Source organism: Cucumis melo, chromosome 8 (genome assembly GCF_025177605.1).
Source record: "Cucumis melo cultivar AY chromosome 8, USDA_Cmelo_AY_1.0, whole genome shotgun sequence".
Taxonomy (NCBI): domain Eukaryota; kingdom Viridiplantae; phylum Streptophyta; class Magnoliopsida; order Cucurbitales; family Cucurbitaceae; genus Cucumis; species Cucumis melo.
Window position 1 is genome coordinate 30,189,367 of NC_066864.1, and position 15,325 is coordinate 30,204,691.

At 32.5% G+C, this 15,325-nt stretch overlaps 1 protein-coding gene and 1 long non-coding RNA gene across 4 annotated transcripts; both read right to left on the reverse strand.

Moving 5' to 3' along the window:
* Positions 1-4,679: 4,679 nt before the first annotated feature.
* Positions 4,680-5,845, reverse strand: LOC103491178 (uncharacterized). The gene is made up of 2 exons (XR_538019.3): positions 5,559-5,845; positions 4,680-5,069 (listed from the first exon to the last, which is right to left on the reverse strand). It is a non-coding gene; the product is annotated as an uncharacterized LOC103491178 (long non-coding RNA).
* Positions 5,846-7,479: 1,634 nt separating this feature from the next.
* Positions 7,480-15,099, reverse strand: EIN2 (ethylene-insensitive protein 2). Of its 3 annotated transcripts, none has more exons than XM_008451021.3 (8): positions 14,711-15,099; positions 13,293-13,991; positions 12,647-12,733; positions 12,377-12,487; positions 12,092-12,304; positions 11,637-11,819; positions 8,865-11,510; positions 7,480-8,297 (listed from the first exon to the last, which is right to left on the reverse strand). In XM_008451021.3, exons 2-8 carry the CDS (start codon positions 13,539-13,541, stop codon positions 7,914-7,916), a joined length of 3,873 nt encoding a protein of 1,290 aa, XP_008449243.2. In that variant the 5' UTR covers positions 13,542-13,991; positions 14,711-15,099; the 3' UTR covers positions 7,480-7,913.
* Between the last annotated feature and the right edge of the window lie 226 nt (positions 15,100-15,325).

A 15,325-nucleotide genomic window follows, 5' to 3' on the forward strand; every position in this document is an offset into this window, starting at 1 on the left:
ACCACTTGGCCAGAGAACAACCGTTCTCTTAAAATAAGACAACGGCTATTGAAAAAATGGAAAACAAAGAGATACTCTAACGAGTCAAACTATACGTCTATACCATTCTTATTTTAGTGTTAACTAAATATTTAATTTGTCACAAAATATCCAATGCCATATTTCGAAAAAATGATCGTATAAATTTTGTGGGTTCAATAAAAATATCTCTAATTAATTTAATTGAAATCGTTCTTTTTTGGTTTATTGTTGATATGATTTTAATATGAAATTTACTTAAGTTAGATATTGGGTGGTTGAGACCGCATGAGATTAGAAATGTACTATTGAAACAAGAATGAGGTCGATATTTCTTTAAAAATTAACAATTATATAAAGAAAATTCCAAAAATATCTTCGCCAGCTTTGAAATTGTTTAAAATATTTTTTTTTCTACGATGATGGAGTACAAAGATAAGTGTAATAGCTAATGTGTAAAAGTAATTAGAATGGATTATGCACGATATTATTGAAGCTAACTACAATCGTTGTTATCATCTACTTATAAAGATATTATTAAAATCGTTGATGTAGCTACTTTTTGTACATTAACTAATACATCAAATTTATATGAATGATATTATTTTTAAAACACAATTACACAGTTGTAGTACAATTTATAAAACATGTCATGTTCAAGTAAGATCGTACTTGAATGTTATTATAAATGATGTCACATATATGTTTAAACTTTACATATTAATTGTCTCGTTACTTTTCATCACGTTTAAAAAAACAAAAATATAATTACAATGATGTCTTTGAATTTTTAAAATAAAAAATTAAATCAAAAAATTTATGAAAATTTTAAAACTGAATCCTTAAAATTACATAATTATATAATTATATTTATTATTATATAAGTTTGAATATTTAGTTTATAACATTTATTTCGATTGAATTTTAAACACTTTTTAGGAGGCAAGAGCTTAGAGGTTAGAGGTTAGAGGTTAGAGATGGGAGTGGTGTGAATATAGGTTTGGAAGTGTAGGTCGGAACTATCACCAAATTTACCAAAAAGAAATTAGGGAACAAAATGGGGATGGTGTATGGGTGGTAGGTGAGATAGTGGCAGAAGACCCCCACAAGGGAGATTAGTTGAAATTCAATCTTCGCCCTTAGTTTCAACATATTTTAAACAATATCTGGCGGCTAACGTTCATGCAGCGTGGCATCCAAGTGGATTGCTAGTGGACGTAGGTTGGTGGAGTGGACATATTACTTTTTTTTTTCTTTTTCCATTTTATTAACCACCAAACAAATGTGCCTTTCAAATTAATTATTCTTTCTTAGAGTATTTGTTTTTTTTTGGCCCAGCATCAGACTGTAATATGAATTTGTCGCTGCCTCTAAAATATATATTTTATGTCAATTGAATTATATCGATCTTAATTTTTTATTATCGTTGTGGGTAATAGAACTACTGAAATGGATTTGAGTCCATTTCAAAATGTTGAGGTCGACCATACTAGTTTGATCGACAATCGATCCCTCACATGTTAGATGATCTAGTAAACCCAAAGTTTTCTTTGATATAGATCGAAAAACATAGTCCTATAAAGTTAGATTATAAAATTAGTATATAAATAAGCTACGTAAAAGGTAAGTAGGTTTTCTCTTATTAAAGTTCCCATTGATTTAAAGCTTTAAACTTCTTCTAACTATCAAAGCAAATGTGTAGCAATTGCCATATTCATGTAAAGATAATTCCTTTTTGTTATGCAATCTAAAACCCTTCCCCATTTTAATAAACCTTCACAAAATCTTGGCATCAATATAGTTAACCTTCAAAAGATTTATATGTTCTTATGTTTGTAACTTTGTCATGTTATTGTTGTTAAATTACTTATTCGACGATCCTTATTAAAAGAGAATATTTAATTTGTAAATAGCCAAATTTAAAGAATTTTTTTATATAACTCAAAAAATTAATTGTAATTAAGATAATAACAAGAATTTAATTCAATTAATATTTTCTTGCATTCGAGGACAAGAGATCTTAAATTCAAATCATCACGTTTGATTGTATTAAAAAAAAATTGAAGGAACGCGAGAAAAATACGAGTGTATATATATATATATATAAAAAAAAAACAAGTGATATTTGAATTTTATATAATGAAAATATTAAATTGGCCAGTGGGTTAATAAAATTTTCTTTAATTGGCGAATATGTTTAAAATCTGAAAATTAGGATCGCAATATTACCAATGTGGACCACACTTATAATATTACCAGACGACATGTGAGCAATATGTTGGAAAACTTTCCCTCTACCAATCGCAATATATAAATCCAAACTCATATCATTATACAAATTCAATAAAAGCTCAAAACACACACAATAATAATTAATCTAAAAAGCTTCAAACTGATGAGAAAACCACAACTTACAAAAGACAACACAAAGTTTGATCTGGACATCCAATATATTTTATAATATATGGTCAAAATCTTAAATAATCTAATTCGTTTCTAATAGAGGCAAAAATATAGTAAAATTTAAAAAGAAAGTGACTATAATATAATTTATCAAAATTGAGTAACTTATAAGAAAGGGTAGCATATATTTATCAAAATGTAAGGACTGAAAAAGTAAATTTTAATTTATTACTTCAGATCTATACGGGTTACCCTTCAGCATTAAAAAAATGATGATTTATAGCATGGGGAAGGAGTTTTTTTCACGTGCTGGATTGAAATTTAAGCGCCACATCTTTGGCAAATATTTTACAAGATTTTTATTTTCTCTTTTGTCATCACCACATCATGACAGCATGCAGTCAGTGAGTGAGAAATGTAATATCACAATTATATAGATTTATGTAACTGATCCGAGATATAATAATTTAATCCTTTCCAAATTATTTTTAAATACAACCAAATAAATAAGACAGATTTTTTTCAAAAAAAATGTCTTTACCCTCTAAAAGAAATTAAATGTAATATTTTATCTAATTTTTTCTAAATTTTTCTATTAGCAGAGAGAAATTATGAAGATGACTGAGCCTCCAAATATCACGGGATAAAAGTTTTTGAATTTTTTTTTTTTTATTTTTATGTATATAAAAATAGATATAGATGGAAGAATCTTGATTACAATTGTTGAACATAAATGAAAGTTAATTTGGCAAATATTGTATCAGGCAGGGAATGTTGTGGCCTTATTGGAATCCAATTTCCCTTTCATTCAATAAATTAAATAGATATGAATCCCTTGCCATTCATTTCACCTACCAAACATTTTAAACGGTCAGGATCGAGGCCTTACCTCATTGTTTTTTTGGTAGCTGACGACCTCACCTTTTCTCAATAACAATAATCTATATATATATATATATATATATATATAGGATATGGTCAAATAATAAACAAAATCTATTAAATAACTTCTTCTTTTTCATTTTTGTTGTGTAATGTGTAATTTGTGTTTAGGGTTGGGTCGAATCTGTGTGGTTGCAAAAAAACAGAAATCTATATGCTTTAACTAAATCACCCCTTTAAATAAATAAATTGGACAACTATTAAGAAAATGATTTTAGGTATCATTTTGTTTTAGGGATATCATAGTTTCTTAAAACGTGGACGTCTAGACTAAAAGTATTCGACATCTGAAAATTATTATCGAGTATTTTAAGATGTCCAAATGAAGGACATCTTGAAAGTTTTTTATGTTCGAGGTATGTGTCTAATTTAACAAAATCTTACAAAGTCACGATGATTATACGAGGATATAAAAGGTCAAACTTTTTTTGTCACTTACCTTGACCAAAACTCACCTTATCTAACATATTTTTCCCTTAGTTATTTAGCATTCTCACTCTTCTTTTTTCTATTTCTTACTACTTTCTTATGAAACACAATTTTCCGATTTTGGGGGAAGAATATGTTTCTTTTAGTAATTGTAAATTCATTTTCAATGGAATCAAGTAAAAATAATTATATGTTAAAGACTAGAAAGAATTTTGGGTAGACTTTCATCATTTTATGTATAGGAACTACGTACTACTCTTCTTCAAGATTTTTTATAAGAATTGTGGTAATGTATGAAAAGTTCCATGCCCAAGTAAATGCAAAGCCAATAATTCAATATAACTATTCTCGTGAGCTTTGATAACAGATTAAATTTTTTGATATAGAAAAAAGTTTTTAGAAAAAATATATAATTCTTTTTTAATATTCTTAAAGATGATAGACGGAGATAGGTGTATGAATGCAGTAGATGCAACAACTCTTTCTCTATAGGACATCTCATGTTTTTTGTTTTTTACAAGGTTGTATCTCTACCCTACAAGAATTTTTACTTTTATCGATGTAAAAGAATGTCTACCAAAGTCCAAAAAGCGTCGGCGTAAGTTATGCAAATGCATTTTTCTCTATTAGCTAGCTAGCAATATTAATATTCATTATTAGCTTATTCTAGACAAGTCAAGGAAGAGCATCATAAATGATTCATAATATTCTTGCATAACGAAACCGTACAATTCGCAGTTTTATTGATAGATACTCGACTTAATTAAGTACCATCATTATGATAGGTACTAAATTTCTCACGTTCTACCAAGTTTAGAACTCTACATAGATATAAGAAATATAAAACTAAATTTATATATGCATGGCAACAATAAGCTCAAACAATATGAACTAAATTAAGTTACAATGTCAAATTCATTTATTTAACTCTATACAAATACTAAAAGTCCAAAATAAAACTTTAGTACCAACAAAGAAAAAACATTCTCGAAAATTCACACACACAACTTAAACTTACTAGTACGAGCGTTGTATTGGATAAATCAGTTGGGCTTATCTTGGGCCCCAAGTGGGGGAGCGGGAGGCCCATAATAAACTGGAAGTTGGACTGCTTGTCTTCGTCTACGGGCCCTTACTAATAGGTAAACAGTAAGGCCCACGATCACAACGAACAACAACATCCACAGTGGAATTATCACCACGTACCCCATCTGAATCAACGGATGCTTTTGTTTGTTTTTTTTTTTTCGAGATTATCTCCTTTTTATTATTTTGTCCTTCGACATATAATAAAAAATAAATATTGTTAACTATATATCAATGTTTTTTCTTTTTTGTTATATTGTAATTATTGTTACAATTGAGAAGATATTCAATTTTATATTTAATATAATATTTATTTTATAAAAAAAAAAATCCTAAATTATGATATATTAATGTTGATGGCTTCGTTCATTGTTAACTTCACCTTTACTAATTTATTGTTCAGATTTCAGAACCGATTTATCTTTAATTCTAAAAAAAAAAATAGTTTCAAAGTTAGATAATACGAGAAGATGAGATTTCAGAAAGAATACAAAGAAATTAAAAATTAAAGATAAGATATAATATAGATTGTTTAAAAGGAAATAAAGAAAAGGAAAGGAAATTATTCGTTAAAAATGAAACTAAAAGAAAGATTGAGAAATAAGAGATGAAGAATAAGATCAAAAGTATAGAATAAAATTAATTAAGGAGAAAAAAAAAAAGGGATTAATTATGCTTACCTTTTTTGTTTCAGCAAAACCTAGGAAGAAGCAAGAACAGACCCAGGAAGGAAGAAGAAGAAGAAGAAGAAGAAAAATTGATGAAGAGAAAAACAAATTTCTAATTTTATATATTATATTATTAATTTGTAAGAATATATATATAAAATAATGTGTTTGTAAAAAAGTCCAAAGGGGTGGGGGCTGTGAGGTGAGGGTTTTGTTGACGTTTCAAAATTTTCATTTTATATTCTTTTCTTTTGTCCATCAAAATCACAAATAAAGATAGAATTTTAAAGTCTAAATAATAAATATGTTAGAAAATTTGTAGTGAGAAAAAGATGATTGGGTAGTTTTTTCTAAATACTTTTCATTTTGCAAATTAATATCTTGGTGGAGAAGTATAAATTTATGAGATAAACTTAAAAATAATCCATATTTGTTTTAAGACCACTAATGTTTGTATTGTTAGAAGCTAAGCCCTTATTTTGGGAGTTTAATGGGGGAGGAGGCCCATATGGTGTTGAATCTTAGATGAGTTTTCGAATAATACTATTTGTATATAACTATTGCTTTTTCCTACACTCTCTTATTGGACTTTAGAAATAAACGAAAAATAAATATTATTTACTTTTTTTTTTTTTTTTTTTGAAGTAACTGGAAACAAATTTTAATGTGATTTGGTTTTAAAAAATTCGAAACAGTTATAAAATAAACCATTTAATTTTCATTATGACAATGTTAATGTCTCAAGTATATCATTTATTTAACAAAAGCAAACTTATATGCCATTAATAAATGTTAAAAGCCATTATGTAAAAAGGTTAATCACATAATCAATTATTTATTAACTTGTAGAATTGTTATTTTTATTATTTTAAGAATATTACCAACTTCAACGTTTAGCTTTTCCTAATTCTCCTAACTGTTGCTAATCTTAAATTTAATATTCCATTTTAAATCACTTTTCCCAAATCCATTCTCAAATTTCCATAAATTCAACAAAATTGGTTGCATATAATTTTTTTTAATAATTATATAATGGAAATTAATTAAATGACCTCCCTTTAAATATTATCACTCCAATTGCTTATATTACTTCATATATATTATATATATTTCTCATATTCTTAAAATATCTTTTTAGGGCACCCTTGTTACAAACACCTAAAAAGGTGGTTTTGTACCAAAAACATCTTAACAATTTAAAAAAAATCCACATAGATTAAAAAAGTCAATAAATAAATTCCTATTATGAAACTAATTAAAATACTTTTTATAAAATATTTATAAATATAACAAACTACTATTGTAGGCAAATAGCATGATCCGACGTAAATATATTATAGTTTGTTATGTTTTGTAAATATTTTAATTTATTTTTCTAATCCTTGAAAATATAATATAGCAATGTACAAATATAAAAGAGAAAAGAGAAAAAGGATAATGATTGATTAGTCACAAAATGAACATTTATAAATTTATTATACAATAATAAATGATATCATGTATCAAAGCAGCAAATGAAAACAGAGACATTCCATGTGGAAGTGTAATGTGAGGCCCCATAGGTTCACTTCCATTATTAATACAATGTCTCCTTAACAGAGAGATATTCCCAAATGGCCTGTTTTGTGCATTTTCCATCAACCAATTCCATTGACATAATGATAAACCAAATAACAAAAATTTAACCACATAAAATTGTTGTAGCTGCCTAGGAACATTCAAGCATCTTTTCAGTTCCAAAAGAAAGAAAACCCAGACTATAGAATATCAAGATATAGAATATCTAGATATGAACCAATTCAGATGATCTGAATCGACAAAAACAGTAAAAAAAAAAAAAGAAAAAAAAGAAAAAAAAAAAAAAAAACCCGAGAGGATGTAGTTATCTTTTGACTCACCGAAACGGGCAACAAAACAAAGTTTCTGCATCATCTAACAACAAACAACAAGATCTAAAATAGCTTTTGTGGAAAGATATTTGAAATGTTTCAGAAAGTTTTGCACAGACAATATATACAGCACATTAGCCTCTGTCTGCTATATACTAACATTTTTTTTTTTTTGAACTTTTCAAAGTCACCTTGTGATCTCTCCTCCAGCAATTACTTTGATACAAGTAACTAGTGCAACCATCATAACAATCAACTTTGGGTTTGCACCAGTTTCCTGAGTTTTGCTGCAACTAAGGGTCCATTGAGTCACATCCTAATCATTTTTAACATGTGAGAAGAAAATTCGCAGCAAAGAGCCTTGATAATGTTTTGAGAGAGAGAGTAAAGACCAAGATGAGGGCATCTCGTTCCGAACCATGAGCTGCTTTCCAAAATTAAACAGCTGGGTGATTTGATCACCATTTTTGGGTAAATACTATGAGCTATAAGGAACGGATGTTGCTGAAAGCTTGCGTGAGATAGATGATACTTCGTGAGTGGCAACTGGTTTATTGGATAATCGACGCTTGTAGCGTTTGAGGACTGAAGCCAAGTTCTCCTTCCCCTTTGGGAAAGCTACGTCACCGGCAGCTGTACCAGTTCGGCCTTTTCGGCAAGAGATGGCTATCTCCACATCCTTGACCATATCCAGAAGCATTGCCGCAGTGGTGCATTTTCCCTTGCCAGGTTTTGCAGCAGGAGGCAACATTCCGTTTGCAATTTGTGGGCTTGACCTCTGCTGGAATGCTTGGGGAATTTGAAGGCAGAAGCATGGCGGCATTGGTACACGAGGCTTCGAAAATGCAGGATCGATAATACCCTGAAAGAATGTTTGTCATTAGAGTTCACAAGGAGTAAAAGAAAAATGACAAGAAAGCAAATCAGTGGACAGTACACCCTCATTTCGCAATCTTCCATGACGGTCTAAAAGGAAAATTTGATTACAATTCCTATGACATGCACATACGAGTTGTGCATATTGTTTTAAGATGGAAAAGCATGCTCCTTACTATTTGTATCTTTCATATTGACTCTAAATGGAGCCAGTAAGAAGCACATTATCAAAACCACCAAACACTCGGGCCAGAAGAGATTAAATCAACATATTCTGAAAATATCCGTATGCAAACGATACAAACTCTCAACCCAAACACTTAGGTCAGATGCATAAAACAATTGATCCCATTAGAATATCTGTAACTCATATAATCCAAAACTACTTCTGGCCGTTTTGATTGCAAAATATGTCTGCCCTACAACTGATCAAACTCTCAACTTATGTAAATGGACATGATCAACTAAGACCAAAGGTATTTTCAGTAAGAGACTTTTACCTGACACACTAGATTATATGCTAGTGATACAAAGACAAATAGACAATGTTTACCTGAAGACGATTGAGTACATAGGTATATTTTCCCCACAGTTCAGGCCGACTTTCCATAAGTGAGAGATCCAGAATTCGGTGAATGCACCATACACCAAAACTTACAATCAGATCTGATCTCCAAATACAACCTTCTCCACAATGAGGTACAGAGGATATAGAAACATTGGAGAAATTTGTATCGTTCTTCATTCCAGAACCTGGTCTCCTATCAGGAGAAAATGAAGGAGATTCTTTCATACGGACCACCCGACCCATCTCCCTTGCCTCAGCTTCATAAAGAAATTTCTCCCTGGCAGCTACACAGTCAATTAGTTCCTCGTCAGTACCATCACTTTGCCCAAATAACCAGTCTGATCCTTCCAATTTAAGAAGTTTGACAATGCAGTCTCTGAAGGACTGGAGAAGCCTGGCCTCTGAATTAACAACGAAAGAAGCTTCTTGACTAATTGAATGCAGCCTCCCAATTCCTTTACTCTCGGAGTTGCTATTTTTATCCAAGCCAAATTGCTCAGAAGGCTGTCTATGCCAGAAAGATCCAGAATCCAAATGAGGATTCATTTGCGGTGATAATGCACCACTGTAGACATTTGCAGGAGATAGTTCATCAAATGCTAAAGGAGCGACTGATCTTGATCCAGAATTTGCAAAGGACACTCCACGAGCTGTTATTTTACCAATTGATGTTCCATAAACAGTTGCATTATCCCACTGAGAACTCTTATCTGATGTGTGCTGATCACGGTGAATATCCGGCAAGCTATGGTATTTCTTTGTGTTAGATACACTCACTAAATTCTCACCAGTTCCAGAAGGAGAAAGATCATAATATTGCCTTTCAGATTCGGAAGAAGGTTTCCTGGATACTTTGATGTTGGAAAATCCTGGGGGAGCAGCCTGCTGACAAGCACCTAAGCCATTTTGCAACTTTTGCCCCATTGCAAATGCAACTGAGTCTCGCAAGCCTGCACCACCACCACCCAAGGTATGATATTTAGAGCCTGACGAATCCAACTGACCATTCGAATTACCAGAACTTCTGTCCTTTGCCATTCTACTCAGGTAAGTTAGCTGATAACCATGGACTGTGGCAGGCTGATAATCCCAACTCTCAGTAGACGGCAAACTGCGCAAACTAGAATATCGCTTCACTCCAGAGTCCAGAGCATTATGGCTAGAATTATTCACATACGCATCCCAAAGCTGCATGTGGTTAGACCACAATGGTTGGTTCCCCTTTTGTATCCCATAGGGTGGTTCTAACCCACTTTGTACCCTCTGACTCTTGGGGGAGTCGTACAAACTGGAAGAAATTGGATCAGATGTTTTGCATCCAAGAGGTGATGAGTGAGGAAAATCTTTACCAACAGCATCCAATTTCAGAGAGGTAATACCCAGCAACAAATCTAGTTTCTTAACCTTTGCATCTTGAGTAGCCACCCCATGGAAATCATACAATTGTCCCCAAAATTCATCAAGTATTCCAGTAAGTTGGCGCCTTGCAGCACGCCCAAGGCCAGCTAACCTTGAAAGACTACCAGTGCCATTCCCACCTTCTTCGCTTTTCCCACCAATACTTCTAAAAGAACCAGGACCCTCAGATGTTGAGGATGGTATATTCCCAGAAATCTCTTTCATTGACTCTTCAGCCTCCCAGTTATCAACCTCATAATCATCCTTCTCAGAACGCAAATCACCATCGAGTCCAACAGTCTTTTCAACGGGCTCCACTGGCTCTATTTTTAAGACCTTTTTGTCAGCCAATGTTGAATCAGGAACATCGCGAGTCACAGTTGAGGATGAGACTAACTCCTCAGTGGATTCAAGTTCCTCTTGTACATATTTTGGGGAGCTTGGAACTACACCACTAGATCGATTCTCGTTTTGATTAACTGAACCAAGAACCTGATCAGGTTCCATAATATTTTCAGGCAAATTAAAATCAAACTTTGTTGTAGATAGGTCAGAATGACTTTCTATAGGTTCGGCACTGTTTGAACTTTTCCCCAAATCTATGTTTTCCCTCTCTTCAGATGAATCAGGTATAACTTCTGGCATATCCCAGTTCAATACTTCAGCATCTAATTGGGCAATAGTAGTAGCAGATTTTAATGGAGTAGCTGCCAACCATAGCATCAGACAAAACGATGAACAAGCAGTAATAAGGAGAACCACAAATGGGATTGACATACCACTCCCCATGTTCCACCTCAAATTAACTACCCAATCACTGTTACCAAAAATCATCTCTACAACAAATATAATTTTCAGTCCTAAGATTCCAATAAAGATACCAATTGCTATAAATTCCACAAGCTGCGATATTTTGAAGGCACCCATTATTGTTCTTGATGAAGCAACACGATAGAGGGGAATCACAGAAGATGGAAGCAATAGAGCTACCATAACCTGAGAAAATATAAGAAGTTGATACATCCCTTCAGCGCCTGAACTCCAGACACAGCAGAGCGCTGGAATAATGGCAATAATCCTAATTGTAGCACAATGGAGCCAACCAGGAATATCCAATTTTAAGAAATTGGTCAGGACAAGTTGACCACCAAGACTCCATGTGAGAGCTGTGATTTGATTTGATAGAAACAGAACGAGTAAGAAGAGAACATATACCACTGAGCTCCCAAATACCTGCATAATTTGGTGGGAAATGGAGAATAAGATCAATACTTATTACAGTAAAACTGTGCTAAGGAGCAAGTAAATAAAGAAAAATAAATTTAAAACGGAGGGAGGGAGGGGGGGACTCTAGAACACCTGCTCCACTAAAGATAATGCATCTGGAAAGGTGTGCAAAGCAAGGCCACTGCTATAGAATACATTTGCAGCTGAGTTCATGAGAACGTTATTCACCACATAGATTCCACTGAATATGCAGAAAATAGCAAACAAATGATTGTAACACAAAACTTCTTTGGAAATATTGGGTGGACTCTGGTGCTGCTGCAAAAAAATATTGGAAAATCATTATAAAGCAAATGAGGACATCCAAATTTATATTATGATGAAATTTAAATGATTAAAACGTTTGAATCCCAGAAGTTTTTATCGAGATGAACTTCCTAGAATGACATCCTAATCTTAAGATATTGGTAGGCAAAAATCATCTGATTGGACTTTCCTTGTTTGCACATACATTGACTAAGAAAAGTAAAACATTTGCAATTTTATGCTCAATCAAGACAAATGGCGATAGAAGAAATGAGAAGTACCTGCACAATAGAAGAATGCACATAAAAATTGTGAGGCATGACACTTGCTCCAAGAAGACTCATAAGAGTAAAGGCACTTTCCCCGTTTAACCTTGTCGGCATGAGATTCATGGAAAGTGGGATTTCAGGTTGACTGATTAATACTCCAAGAACCAAAGAGAGCAGTACAAATCCCGCCATACATATATACAGGAACTTTGCCCTGCCATCTTCCTAGAAAATAGAAACCCTTAAGATATGCATCAAAGAGACAGTTATGCATGATTGATTAAAAGTTTTATTTACCTGAAGGTCAGCAAAAGGAGGAAATAAAGCAGCAGCAACACCCGTCAAAAGGACACATGTGAAGAGGTCCCACCCAAGTAGAAGATTAAGTCCATGTGAAATGCCCAAGATCTAGCATGTTGTTAAATTGACATGTTAGCTTTAGAATGAAGTTGAAGAATTAAAATATGGTGGAATTAGACCATGCTTCACTAAAAAAAATTCTTAACAAAACTGAATCACAGGTTTGGCTGGAAGCTGGAATAACTTAGCAGAAACAAAATAAAATACCATGTTAAGGTCTAACAGAATCACAGAAGCCTCTGCTTGGATTCCCAGGAAGAAACATGTACACTTATCATACTCCTCGCTGCATATCTTTGGTATAATCAACAAAACAGAATAGGGTAAATATGTCAACCTCCATTATCATTTAACAACTAGTAGTCAAGTAATTTTAAAATAACAAAAATCAAACTATAGCCATGGCACAACCCAAACCAAAATGGAAGAGGCATAAAGTGAAGGTTACAAGCTAACATATCAAACATCAACCCTAAACTGTAAACAGAAAAACAGAGACAAGCAGCAGAAATTGACAACGCTTCTACACATCTATTTATTTATTTATTTATAAGAACAACAACTTTCATTGAGAATAAATGAAAGAATATACTGGCATACAAAAAACAAAGCCAACAAAAAAACAGGGGACCCCTCTAAAAGATAATTAGACAAAGTCTTCAAAATTGGAGCCTAATGAGAAAGAAGAGAATAAAAAATATAACCAATTCTCCAGTAAAAAATTTATCAAAACTAATATAGGAGAAAAATCAACATCAACATGGTAATATATCCACAAAGGACAAGAAAAGAACAGCAGTGAAGTTACACTTCACAAGTAAAAATGCTAAGGTCACGAAGACAAATAAATTACCTGGGCAAGACCTCTTCCGGTGACTACACCAATGCTAGCTGAGAGATACTGGCATAAAATAGCAGCAAGATTGAAAAGAAGCACTAGCACAAGCAAATCAAAGCCAAACCGAGCACCTCCTTCAACAGTTGCTGCCCACTTTCCAGGGTCAACATAACTAATTGAAACCAGGAGTGCAGGTGCAATGAAAGGTATAAACCTATGAATAGCAGCCGACTGATGAGTTGTACGCAATGTCGTAGATTCCATAGTACCAATGGAGATTTTCCACAAAATAGTCTTATGGAGTAGGGAGCAGTGTAAAACGTGGCTAACAAGTGCAAAAAACTACAAACTTACTGATAAGCACCAAGATAAGCAATTACATCACAACTATTTGTGCCACTCTTTTACTAACTAGAAAGTCCAATTGAAGAAAACAAAAATCATCCGTTGTAAATAAACCCTGTTCCTTCATATTTTGCAAATATAACATGAACATCCATCATTGGTTCAATAAATATAGTTCTAGCTCATTATATGTCATCAATTCCTCGGTCTAATAGCACAAAAATGCTCGAACGGTAGTTGTGGTTATCTTCCTCAGCATTCTTAGAATGACATCCAAGTGAATGGCACTCTAGATTGATGTTGAAAACTTATTAGAGCAACTTCCTATTTTCAGAAAGCCACCAGCCACACCAAAGCCGCGCGGATGACCTAAATCAATAGAAATAATGAGAAAAAAAATAGTTGTTTATGTAATAGGAGACAATAGATTGATAGGATCTCAAAATTACAATAATAAAGTAGAAATAAAACTTTACTATAAAGACAACAAAATTGTGAAATCATGCATAGCATGAATCTTTACGAATCAAAATTTGAAAAAGAAGCTAATTCACCACAAAATCAGTTTAGCAATTAAGAACAAGAATTCTACATGTTAATTAAATGAGTAATCCTAATAATAAATAATCTTGCCTGGCCTTGGCCTTACCACTTTTTATTTCTACTTACAAAAAGTCAGGACCTAAATGCAGACCTATAGTTCAAAATTAATAGAGCTCATTACAATTCAAACCCTAACAAGTCAAAATAAAAAAAAAATAAAAAATAAAAAAAAAACAGCTCAAGAATCACCGGGAAACACAAATAGGGTATCTCAAATTTGGGACAAAAGATAAACCCCAACCGAGAATCCAAAAGCTGCTATCCCAAACAAATTGGCCACCAAAAAGGAAGATCAGAATAAAAAAACAACGGATCCGATGCAAGCGAAAGGTGAAAGAAAAGGAAAAGAAGTAAAACCCAAGCTTCAAAAACACAGATTGATAAAAAAAAAAAAATAATAAATCCACATGAAGCTGAACAAAAAAAGAGGTAGGGTTCTAAAATTCTTTGTTGATTTCGTTGCTGTTACTTCTTTTGATATTCACCTGGGTTTTCGTATTGGCTTAATTTGTAGGAAATCTCATCTCATTGAATCCATGAATTCAGTGTGGACAGTAGATCTCATAGATGCTTCAGAAACGCCACAGAGTTAATTGCATATGCTTTATATATAGAAAGAGAAAGAGGGAACAGAGTTTTTGTGGGGGAAAGATGATAGGGAGAGAGAAAAAGGGAAAAAATTTTAGATAAAGTTACTGGTGGGCTTTGAAGCTCATCTGGAGGAGAGAGTTTGTGTGTGAGAAAGTGCAGAAACTCGCACACCCAAAAATAAAAATTTAACCTTTTTCATTTATAGCTGATGAGAGTGATAGACCGCTTTTGCTTCCACACTCCCTATTTTTTTCTCTCTCGTTTTTCTTTTTCTTCCCCTTTTCTTCTTCTTCCTCCTCTCTTCTCAACCTATCTTTTCAATTTTTCTCTTCTTCATTTTTTTTTCCAAAATATCATTCTGTTTTTTAAAATTCGTTAAATGGTAACTTTAGCCTCATAGATTTTTTTAAAGAAATAAAATTTAGTAATTAAAACAATTCAAATTAAAAATGAGAGATTTTAAAAACAACAAAACAAAACTATTTACGAAATAATTAGACTTTAATTTT

Excerpts from the sequence above, each read along its gene's own strand:
- EIN2 (XM_008451020.3), bottom strand. The coding sequence starts at position 13,541 with ATGGAATCTACGACATTGCGTACAACTCATCAGTCGGCTGCTATTCAT. Across the intron at positions 12,305-12,376 it reads CTCCTTTTGCTGACCTTCAG|GAAGATGGCAGGGCAAAGTT; the intron begins GTAAATAAAACT and ends TCTATTTTCTAG. Across the intron at positions 8,298-8,864 it reads ATGTACTCAATCGTCTTCAG|GGTATTATCGATCCTGCATT; the intron begins GTAAACATTGTC and ends ACATTCTTTCAG.